The 12,196-nt window shown below is 42.2% G+C and overlaps 1 protein-coding gene across 4 annotated transcripts in view; it reads left to right on the forward strand.

The window, feature by feature from the left end:
* Sin3a (SIN3 transcription regulator family member A) overlaps positions 1 to 12,196 on the forward strand; it is a 74,260-nt gene that overhangs the window by 43,814 nt on the left and 18,250 nt on the right. For all 4 annotated transcript variants that reach the window (XM_052761403.1, XM_052761393.1, XM_052761390.1 and 1 more), the window contains exons 14-17: positions 988 to 1,171; positions 2,236 to 2,809; positions 5,305 to 5,474; positions 10,630 to 10,803. In XM_052761403.1, coding sequence (XP_052617363.1) covers positions 988 to 1,171; positions 2,236 to 2,809; positions 5,305 to 5,474; positions 10,630 to 10,803 — 1,102 coding nt within the window. The remainder of the gene's footprint in view (positions 1 to 987; positions 1,172 to 2,235; positions 2,810 to 5,304; positions 5,475 to 10,629; positions 10,804 to 12,196) is intronic.

Below are 12,196 nucleotides of genomic sequence, written 5' to 3' on the forward strand. Positions count from 1 at the left end.
GAGGGTTGGGTTTTAGTTTTTGTTTCTCAGTAGATTGAACTTCGGACCATTTGTGTAACATGCTTGGTAGGCAAATGCTTTACCATATCCCAACCTGTGTGTGTGTGTGTGTGTGTGTGTGTGTCTTTGTGTACACTTTTTGGGAATAAGGTTTCATATTGTCCAGACTGGCTTTGAACTTGCAATCTTCCCCGTCACTAAATGCCCTCTTTTGGATTTTGCATTTCCATTAGCTCAGTAAACATTCTAAGTCATGACATAGAAGCAAGTTCAGTGTTGCTTTAGTTGGCCAAGGAAAACTCACTTTTCAAGAATACTCATCAAAGCCAATAGTGGCTCATGCTTATTATAGTCTTCACACTAGGGAGACAGAGGCAGGAAGATTGCTATAAATTTGATGTTAGCCTGGTCTCCAAGTCATCCAATGCTGTGAGGTCTTGTCTCAGAAACAGCTCCATGCTCCTTCATAAAAACCTCTTTTTTTTTTTTTTTTTTTTTCTTTCTTCCGCCCAAGACAGGCTTTCTCTGTATAGCCCTGGTTGTCCTGGAACTGTTTCGTAGACCAGGCTGGCCTTAATTTCACAAAGATCCACCTGCCTCTGTTTCCCAAGGGCTGGGATTAAAGGTGTGCACCACCAAACCTGCCTTCCATTCAATTTCCGGAATTCTCACAGAAGGAAGCCAGATGTGGTTACTTGTGCCTATAATGTCAGCATTGGGGAGGTGGAAAGTAGAATTGCTGTAAGTTTGAGACTTGTGTGGTCTGTGTACCAGGCCAAGGCTTCACTGCAAGACATGTCTAGAAAAACAAGCTCCCTTGGGGGGAAAAAAACCTCATTTAGATAAAATCAAGGTTATTATCTCAAGTACCAACAATTGACCAGATTTTGCATAGGTTCAAGTTTTCACCAAATCATATAAGCCTGGCATATTTCCCATTTCTAAACCCCCTGAATTGTTATTCACACCTCTTCCCACCCTGCTAAGGTTGAAGATGAAAGAGGAAGAATGGCGAGAAGCTCAGAGAGGCTTTAACAAGGTGTGGCGGGAGCAAAATGAGAAGTACTACTTAAAGTCTTTGGATCACCAGGGCATCAACTTCAAACAGAATGACACCAAGGTCCTGAGGTCTAAGAGCTTACTCAATGAGATTGAAAGCATCTATGACGAGGTGAGCTGGGTGGTTCTACATCTCTGTCAACTTTGCTCTCTGTGTTCAGCCTGGCTTTGGCTCTGCAGTCACTGAGAGCTGCTGGTTCTTGCTTCATGACTGGAATCCATCATAGCTTTTGATTCCTGGTGTACCACTTTAAACCTAAGACTCATTGTTACACTTAGTTCTTCCTCTAGTTTCCCAACTTACCATTCTACTTTCTGTTTACACCTTCTGCCCCCCACTTCTCCCAACAAATGTCTTGTGTTTGTGGAGACCTTCTTACCCACCTCATCTTAAAGAGTGTCGGTAATCCCTGTCACTCCGCACACTTAGTGAGAGTGCAAAGTAGTAGGAGCCAAGAGTCAGAGGGAATACGACCTGTTCTAGGAGGTAGGGAGCTTTCAAAAGTGGTCCTGAGTTTTGAAGAATAAAAATACTAAGTGAACTTTTCACTTAAGTATCTATGTTTGACCATGTTAACTTCCATGTGACAAACTCCACCCTCATATTTTATATCTTCTGTAAATGATAATCTATAATTTTAAAGGCAATTCTCTTAAGTCCTCAGTATCTAGAAGTACTAATCTTTAGTACCTATGAATATTTGGAAGAGAGACAAAAACTGTTAGGTCAGTTCCTGTATTTTGGATTGGGTAGCCATTATCATGTCTCTGTCTGACTGTTTTGAGATAGGATCTCCTTATGTAAGCCCAAACTGGCTTAGAACTTTCACCTTTTCTGGCTTAGCCTCCCAAAGGCTGGAATTATAGATAGGTACCACTGTGCCTAGTTTCCACTATGGTTAATAATAAAATGCACTGCTGGTGTAGTTTTTTTTGTTTGTTTGCTTGTTTGTTTTTGTTTTCCAAGACAGGGTTTCTTTGTATAGCCCTGGCTATCCTAGAACTTGGTACTTGGCTTTGTAGCCCAGGCTGGTCTCACTCAGAGATCTGCCTGCCTTTGTCTCCCGAGTGCTGGGATTAAAGGTGTGTGCCACCACCACCTGGCATTGCTGATGCAGTCTTGTGGGCTTGTTGCTGTATACATGTCACACAATGCTTTTTTGTCTGTTCCATCAGAGACAAGAACAGGCTACAGAAGAGAATTCTGGTGTACCTGTTGGCCCACACCTCTCACTTGCCTATGAAGACAAACAGATCCTAGAAGATGCTGCTGCTCTGATTATCCATCATGTGAAGAGGCAAACAGGCATTCAAAAAGAGGACAAGTACAAAATCAAACAAATCATGCATCATTTCATTCCTGATCTACTGTTTGCTCAGAGAGGTGATCTCTCAGATGTGGAAGAAGAAGAGGAGGAAGAAATGGATGTGGACGAAGCCACAGGGGCACCTAAGAAGCACAATGGTGTCGGGGGTAGTCCCCCTAAGTCCAAGTTGTTATTTAGTAACACAGCAGCTCAAAAGTTACGAGGGATGGATGAAGTATATAACCTCTTCTATGTCAATAACAACTGGTATATATTTATGCGACTGCATCAGATTCTCTGCTTGAGGCTGCTACGGATTTGTTCCCAAGCTGAGCGGCAAATTGAAGAGGAAAACCGCGAGAGAGAGTGGGAACGGGAGGTGCTAGGCATAAAGCGAGACAAGAGTGATAGCCCTGCCATACAGCTACGTCTCAAAGAGCCTAGTGAGTGCTTCGACGGTTGGCTTTCAGAACGTGTGTAGGGTGGATGGCTGGCTTCGAGGTTTCATTCAATTTGCAGCTGCCTTAGATTGGAACTAGGGTTCAGATCCTACCTCTGCAACTTAAGTGGTTGTCTAACCTTCCTTAAACCCATGAACTCATAGATGAACCAATAAAATGGAGGCAGTGATTGTTACCTTATGGGGTTGCTTGAGGGCTTAGGGAAAGATCTATATATAGCACCTTGTGCAGTACCCGGTTTATGGACACATGGGGCCCATCGTTAGCACTGTGGTCATGTGAGGGATGGGAGATTCATTGGCTAGGTTAATGAGCAGTGTTTCTGATGAGATGTCATAGTTCATTCCATCCCATAAGAACATATAAATCCCTCGTTATTCATGCTTATGACAAATAGGAATGTTCTTAGATGTGTGTTAGCAAGCTTCTCTTTAATGGGCTTCATGGCTCATGCTGATATTTTCTGAAAAGGGATTGGGACTCAAAGTGGTGTGAGACACAGCAAAGGGATAAAGGGAACTCAAGAAAAGGAAAGCCAAGGGCTCGTGAACGAAGCTGCCGTGTGCTTTACGCCATGCCGTGCTCTGCTGCCTACTTCAGATAACGGTTTCATCCTTTAGGTATTTAACCTGTGAGCCAGACGCTTCCTTGCAGGCTTCCTTTCTGTGCTCTTCATGAAGTAGTAAATAACTGTTGTGGGAATCCTGTGTACAACTCTAGCTTCTTATCTGTTGAACTGATGGCTCCAGGAATCCATCTGAAAGGCCTTTATCTGTATTAGACCTAGCACGAAAGAAACAACTTTGGGCCTTAAGTGTGATGATTCCTTGTGTTTAGTAGAAGTTACAAATACAGTAGCCAAATCTGGGCTTGATAACTGTCTTAACCTGGACGTAGGCTGCAGTAGTTTGTTCTTGGGTGATCATGCCAGTCATAGCTGTGGCGACAGATCTGTTGTTTGGACTCCACTTTATCCTGGCATATTTCAGAGGCCACCTGCTTCTTTCATGGGCTTAGACAAGGTGATATTCTGTTACACAACTCCAGCCAGTAGTGTGTTTTAAACAGTAATTGTTTCTTTTGCCTGTCTGTGAGATCCACCTAGTTTGGCTTAGGTGGATCTTTTTTTGTTTCCCCTTACAAATAGGTGGCCAGTTAAATCAATGAGAAGAGTTCCTTTTGTAATTAACATTTTTAATGAATTTTCTATTGGAATGCAACAAAGGGACAAAAATGTGAATTTTTCTGTGTGTGCGTGGCGGGGGGTTCAGGGGCCTATGTACAGGGAGGCTAGAGGAAAACATGGAGTATCCACTAGTATTCTGTAGCTTCCGCCTTGAGACAGGGTCTCACTGAACCTGTAGCTAGGTCGGTGATCAGCATACGTTAGTGCTTCTCTCTCTTCCCACCCTGCAGGGCTGAGGGTACAGGTGGTGACAACCAGCTTTTCATAGGGTTGCTGAGGCCCCTTACGTAGGAAGTGTTCTTATCCACTGAACCATTTCCCCTGCCCCACAAATTGAATTTCATAGTTCTATACATTTTTCTATAATGATCATACTTTAGTCAAAAAAGAGAAGAAGGAAAACAATAAAGTGAAGACTCAGTGACCTCCTTGCACCACTGTTTTGATTTCCAGCCTTTTTTGGTATTTGAGAGAGGGTCTCCTGCTACAAGATGTTCACCGACCAGGAACTTGTTATGTAGTCTAGGCTGGTTTCAAACTCTCAGAAATCCTCTGGTTTTAACCTCCCCGGGGTATAGGCTTGTGCCACACTGGCCAAGATGAGGTTAGTTTTGAGCTCTGTATAAATGGGTGCTATTTCTGTGGGTGCTATTTTCGTGAGTTGAGGAGTCCCCACTCCTAGTGCCCTGTCCTAATTGCTGTCTCTACTAGTCTGACTTGTCCCAGCTGTTGGATGAAGTGCCCCATGTGCGACAAGGACAAGTCATTTCATGTAATTTGTGGGGTACAGTGTTGCAGATCCATTTGAAAGAAAAGACATGATAAAATCAGATGTTTTGATGGCGGGCTTACCAAGAGGTCTCCAAGTGCTAGCTGGCATCTAACTATGCCTGCCTTTTCTTGTCTCTACTCACTCTTCATTGAAATAGCTTTATGAGCTTATGTCCCCCTTGCAAATGGTTTTGTGTAAGTGGAGCAGGCAGAGGCAGCAACTTGAATGGGATGTTTTGGGATATTTTGCTCTCAGATGACAGCGAAGTCTCTTTCCCGTGTAGTCTCTGTTGGAAGCCGGTGTAGAAGTTGCAGTCACTGTTCTGGGATGGACAGTGCTGGTGATTACAGCCTCCTATCAGATGTCATCTCTGCTGGAATTGGGTCGAGTCAGACATGTTTTGCATGTCTGGTGTGTGTTCCTTGAAAGGCTGTATAAGCCAGCTATGGGATCCCCTGCTCTCTGTCTTTGAGCTTGTCTTAGCAGAGTAAGGTCTTACCTCTCTCATCTTTCCTGTAGTGGATGTTGATGTAGAAGATTATTACCCAGCTTTCCTGGACATGGTGCGGAGCCTGCTTGATGGCAACATAGACTCATCACAGTATGAAGATTCATTGAGAGAGATGTTCACCATTCACGCCTACATTGCCTTTACTATGGACAAACTAATCCAGAGCATCGTCAGACAGGTGAGAGGGTGTGCTGGAGGCTAGGACTGTCAAGGGAAGGTGTCCTAACCTAAAAGTAGGTTAGGCAAAGAAAAAACAAGATTTCTATAGGAAAAGGAAAGCAACTTAACCATATACAGTGTTTATAAATGTGTGTCTCTGAAATGGAAAGGACCAAGTTAAAGTGAAGTCTGTTGTTTGGCTTTTCCAGGAGAGACAATGAACAAACATTTCTTTACCCCTTATGATGCACTGACAACAAATTAAAGAAATATTTCTAACCAAATCTAGCTCAGTGAACCATTACGTTTATTGGGGTTACTTAAAGAACATGGGTAACCCAAAGTCAGCGCTTCATTGAAAAGTTCAGCATACATGCTCCAGCCTGGCTGGCAATTCACAGAAGCTGAATCCTTGGAGCTCCTGCACAACCAGAAGGCAGCTTGATCTGTTGGAGGGTGTCTTCTCCCCAGATGTTGTTACTGCTTTTACAGGAGGTTAAGAAATTCAGCGTCCTCCTCAGCTACATTCTAGGCCAGCCTGGGATATATGAGACCCCCGTTGTGTGTTAGGGAGTGTCAATTCTAAGTCAAGTTTTCAGGAGCTTTCAAAACTTTGTTTCCTTTACTTACTGATTCTTCTATGCTTTTACTTACTTCCTGAGTCTGATGTTTCTGTTCAGAGGAGATAGCTGTACAACATCTGTTTCTCCTGTTAACAAAGCATGACTCTTCCAGCCTTGAAATGGATCTTAAGTTGTTCTCAATGTACCTTTGCAGTAGTGTGACCCTCCTCAGAGCCTGTCCTAATGGCCACTTAAAGAAGACATAGAGGTTCACCTCTTAACATTTTCTGAGAAGGAAACATAGATGTAACATTGCCTTTTCTGTAGATGATGGTGATTCTGTCTATTTGCCTTATTTAATATTAGAAGTCCTTTAAAATGCTCTGCCCACCTCATTTATCTGAGACTCACTGTGTTAAGTTTGTAGTTGCTTTTATGTTTTATTTTTGGAATTTTTCAATATGTTGAGTATGTTTGTGTCAGGATCTCACTATATAGCATTGACTGACCTTGAACTAGTCTTATTCTGTGTCAGTTTCCTGATTACTGAGATTACAGGTGTGAGCCAACCAATGTGATTCTTTCTGTGTTATCCTCCTGACAGGAAGGTTGTCACAGGTTTTCTGCTGCGTGGATAGACTTCCTACTAGTATTCTGAACTCCCTAGGGGATCAGAGTACACGAATTCTGTGAGCTAAGAAGATAGAAAAAGCAAATTCTTCCCTGGAGTCCACATTGCTTCTGTATTGTAGAGAAAGGCTTAGAGTTCCCTTGAGGAAAATACTGACTCTTGCAAAGGACCCTTGCTTTTCCCTTGGCTTTGGAAGGATATATGCCTCTGTATGCTCATAGAATCTAGTCAGGATTGGTAAGAAAGCTGAATGTTGGCCTGGAGGGATAGCTCAGCCGTTAAAGGCTAGGCTCACAACCAAAAATATAAGAAAGCTGAATGTAACTGAATCTTGTGTCTTACCCAAAGTTGTTAGTGAGGCAACTCTAAAAGTTGAAAAACTACTAGACCTTCCCCCAAGGGGTCTGGGTGATGACTGACAGTCAGCTAGACTCATAATTTGAAAGACAAATCCCTATTGATTCCCTAAATGTATATAAATTACCAGCTCCATTTCCCCCATGTATGTTTCTGCTTCCAATCTTACTATTGGCTACAGCTAGGAACAAAGTCTTTCATAGTACCAAGCCAATAAAATTAACTTTCATAAGCCTTAGGTTAGTTTTTTAAATAGAATTTATTTACTTAAAAGAATCTGGGTATGAATTTGTGTGGTTAACGCTATCAACATACTTTTTAAAACTGGAAAACAGGAGTTTCCTCCAGAAAACCCAAATCCATGTGTTTTTAAGACATTCAAATTTCTTGTCTTATGGTTTTATTGCTGGGAAGAGACACCATGACCACAGCAACTCTTATAAAAAGAAACATTTAATTGGGGCTGGCTTACAGTTTCAAATGTTTTTAGTCCGTTATCCTCATAGTGAGAAGCATGGCATCATGCAGGCAGACATGATGCTGGAGAAGGAGCTGAGATATCTATGTCTTGGTCAGCAGGCAGCAAGAGGAGACTTTTCCACACTGGATTAGCTTGAGAATATGAGACCTCAGAGCCTTCTTTTTGTTAAAAGACACACTTCTTTTAACAAGGCTACTCCTATTCCAGCAAGGCCACACCTCCTAACAGTGCCACTCCCTGTGAGCCAAGCATTCAAACACATGAGTCTGTGGGGGCCATTCCTGTTCAAACCATCACACTTCTCATAACTTTAAAGTGAGCTGGGTCTAATCATCTTTTCTTTTCTTTTTACTTGGTGGTCCCCTGGAGTTCAGTTCTGGTTGAACAAGTTTCAAGGTCAAGCTATACATTTGTCTTAACTTTTTCAGGCTGGGGCTTTCTGTAGCTCAATTGATAGTTAATTGCCAAGCATACATGAAGGCCTGGGTTGGATCTCCAACCCTCCATAAAATGGGTGTGGCAATATACATATAATCTCAGCATTTTGGAGGAGGAGGTCAAACGTTGAAGGTCATCTTCAACTACATAGGAAGTTCAAGGACAGCCTCTGATACATAAGACCGTGTCTCAAAAAGAGGGGTTAACTCTAAGTAGGCAGTCTCAGATATCTTAGTAACAGAGCTCAAATATGATGTCATCGTGTGAGGACCTGACAAGGGAAGCATCCCATCCTCCTGGCCATCTCCATTCTCGTTTCTCTGCACTGGACACTCAGCATATACTTCCGCCTTTGCCAGCCCTTCTGAGACTTCAACACCTCTGACCTTGGTATTACCCAGCTTTTCAATGCAGGTGCCTCTATTTTAAAAAAAAAGAAAAGAATCCCAAAAACCATCCCTACATCATTTCAGGTTACCAGATGAAAGGCTAAACGTGACTGTGAGTGTATATGTCCCCTAGTTGTCTCTGCATTTATAGTGCTGCCTTTTCCAAAGATTCTGAGAGAGGCCGGATACGTAAGAGGATGTGAATAGGGAATAAGTGGTACTTAGTCCTCTTTAACAAGATACAAGCCAGGAGAATCTTCATGGTGTGGAGAGTTCATGTCTTGCCTAGACTTTTACCTTGCTCTTTCTCCCCCACTTAAAACTTGGTGAAGCTTTTACTGTGTTACCAAGTCATAATAAGCCTTATTTTAATGGTGATGTCCAAATTGTTTTTACTTCACAAAGACCATATCTTCCTAAAAGTAGAATGGCTAAGTAAAATAGATGAATCAGTATTGAAATTAACATTTTCCTTCTCTGTTTTTAGGGATTGGTTGGTTTGGTGTTAGGGACTAAACTCAAGACCTTGTCTGGCTAGGCAAGCCCTCTATCACTAAGCTATATATACCCCAATCCTAAATTTTAATTTTTTCTGGTGTTTTTATGGGTAGGGTTTCATTTCACTTGAGAGAGTTATTATTTTGACATTTATTTATGTGTTTTGTGTATGTGTGTGCCATGTGTCTATGTGAAGGTAAGGAGGAGAGCTTATGGGTGTGTGTTCTCTCCTTCCACCATGTGAATTTCAGGGGTTAAACTCAGGTCATCAGGCTTGAGGCCAATCAACTTTACCCTCTGAGTCATCTAGAATTTTAATTTCACAATAAGAATAGTGAAGGAAATCAAAACAGAACTAGTGGGATGGGGATGGGGATGTTGCCCGTGGTTGTAGCACTTGCCTAACATATGTCATGGCCTGGGATTGCCCCAGCAACCAGTGCATACAAGGTTCGACTTTACGGTTGTTAACATAAGTCATTAAGTCTAGTAAGTTTGCTGCAAGCCCCTCCAAAAAAAGGTTAACAATTTTCAACCACATTTAGCTTGTATTGAAAATGAACAGTTGAGGTGAAGGGTGTAACTTTATATGGTCCTGGGTTTAATCTAACCCAGCCTTAGGAAAAAATTAAAAGAATTAATGTGCATAATTTAAGGACTATACTTCTGCCAAATGTGGAATAATCATTAGCCTGCTAGTGAGCAAGTTGGCCCTGGGTTAAGAACTTGATTTCTAGTTCCAAGTCTGCTCATTAATTGAGCTCCTGGGGGGTAGGTAATGAGGAGACAAGGTCTCTATATAGCCCTGGCTGTCCTGGAACTCACCATGTACACCAGACTGGCCTTGAACACAAAATGATCCATGTACTTCTGCCGCTTGAATGCTGGGATTAAAGGCGTGAGCTACCCCACCTGGTTTATGCAGCAACTTTTTAAATTTCAGGTTTTGTACAAGGATTAGGAATCCTAGAAATGGACTTAGAAAGTGGCTCAGCAGTTAGGAGCACTTGCTATTCTTCTCAGCACCCACATGGTGGCTCACAACCTCCTGTAACTGCCTGTAACTGCAGTTCTATGATATCCAGTGTTCCCTTCCAGCCTCTGTGAGCACCCAAACACATATAGCTGACACACCTATAAAAATATTCTTTTCAAAGTCACGTGGATCTTGTTTTTAGAGTTCTCTGATGTGCCTCTCCACACACCAAGTCCCATAAGTTTATTATTTAACACACAAAAAAATTTCTTACAATAGGGGATTTCTTCCATTCTAGCCTGTTTTCCAGAGTACTTATGGATTGGATGAGAAATATATGTGAAAACAAAATTGTAAACAATTTAAAAATACATGGAGGTGGCATGGAATACAAACTATGGAACCTGGCATGGTGGTACACATAATCCCTAAACCTGGGAGGTGGAGACAGGAAGATTAGGATTTCAAGGTTATCTCTCAGCTACATACTAAAATTGAAGCTAGCCTAGAGTACATTAGACCCCATCACAAACAAAAACAAAAGCCAGTTAACTGCAAAGCATTTTTTTAAGATACTTGGAATGACATTTTATTTACTTTGCTAGGAAACATGAGCAGAAATCATTATCCCACTGAGACTTGGTTTTGCTTTTAAATATATGTGAGTTTTCTTTATGAGTGTTTATAAAGGCAGGAGATCCTGACTTGGTTATTTTCTGTGAAAATGATAGTGCTTAACTTTGTAAATTTAAAAAAAAAACCAAAAACGTTTTAAGTGGACTGACCAGAGGACAGGAGCGGTGCTTTCCTGGCTCACTGGCTGGCCTGTGCTTTGTTCTAGCTGCAGCACATCGTCAGCGATGAGGTCTGTGTGCAGGTTACTGACCTGTACTTGGCAGAAAACAATAACGGAGCCACCGGAGGCCAGCTGAACACTCAGACGTCAAGGAGCCTTCTGGAGTCCACGTACCAGCGGAAAGCAGAGCAGCTTATGTCAGATGAGAACTGCTTTAAGGTAGGAGTTACTCATGTAGCCAGCTGCTGCCGCCGCCGCCGTTAATCTCCAAAAGCAAGTCTGTGTTGGACAGTCTACTTCTGATCCTCTCCTGCCGTTCACTCCTTCGTTCACTCGTTTGTTATGTGTATGTGTTTTGAGTACAGGTTTGAGTGTGTGTGCACGTGTGTGCTCATGGTCTGCTGCAGGAGGTGTACACCTTACAGGTTTTGTGTCTCCCCCACCACCTTCCTTTTCTCTCCTTTTTTAATAGTCTGTCTCATTGGCCTGGAGCTCACTGAATTTTCTCTGGTGGGCTGGCTTTCTCTCCAGTGCTGTGATTACGAGCCAGAGTTGTACATGAGTACTGGGAATCAAACCAGATCCCCGTGCTTATTTGGCAGCAAGCACTTTACCAACTGAGCTGTCTGCCCAGTTACTTTGGTTGCATTAAAAAAAAATAAATAAATAAAATAAACAAAACCAAACTTTGTTGGTCTCAGAACTTTTAAAAAACTACAATGCTAGCTGGGTGGCTAGCATTAAAATCACACATGGAGGCTTATTTTTACTTATGAATGCTTGGCCTTCCTTAGCGTGGCTTGTTTCCTTTTATTAAATTATCCCATCTAACTTTTGCCTCTGGGCTTTTCTCTTACTTCTGTAAATCTTACTCTTTTTTGTTGTTGTTTGTTTGTTTTTGTTTTTTTTCAAGACAGGGTTTCTCTGTGTAGCTTTGGCGCCTTTCCTGGAACTCACTCTGTAGCCCAGGCTGGTCTTGAACTCATAGAGATCCACCTTTCTCTACCTCCCTAGAGCTGGGATTAAAGGCGTGCGCCACCACCGCCCGGCTGTAAATCTTATTCTTACTTATTCTCTGGCTTGCTGTGTAGCTGGTGGCTGGCCGCTGATGTCCTCCGCCGCCTTTGGCTACTCCTTTTTCTCTCCCAGATTCTCCTTCTATTTATTCTCTCTGCCTGCCAGCCCTGCCTATTTCTTTCTCCTGCCTCACTATTGACTGTTCAGCTCTTTATTAGGCCATCAGGTGTTTTAGATAGACAGAGTAACACAGCTTCACAGAGTTAAACAAATGCAACATAAACAAAAGTAACACACCTTAAAATAATACTTTGCATGTTCCCAGCGCTGAGCTGTCTGTTTAGCCCCTTGAAAATGCACACTTTAAAAGAGCTGGTTTAATTATTCAATCCCCAGGATCATCAACACAGTTTCTACAGCTACTTTTTTCTCCCTTCCCCTCATCTTCCCTTCTGCTTTTTTTTTTTTTTTTTTTTTTTTTAATGAGACAGGGTCTAGCTATGTAACACAGGCTATTCTTAAATTATAGATCCTCCTTTCTCAACCTCCAGAGTTCCATGACAACCAGGGCTACATAGGAGAACCCTGTCTCAAA

Source organism: Peromyscus californicus, unplaced genomic scaffold, assembly GCF_007827085.1.
Source record: "Peromyscus californicus insignis strain IS unplaced genomic scaffold, ASM782708v3 Scaffold_11__1_contigs__length_118956290, whole genome shotgun sequence".
NCBI classification, from domain to species: domain Eukaryota; kingdom Metazoa; phylum Chordata; class Mammalia; order Rodentia; family Cricetidae; genus Peromyscus; species Peromyscus californicus.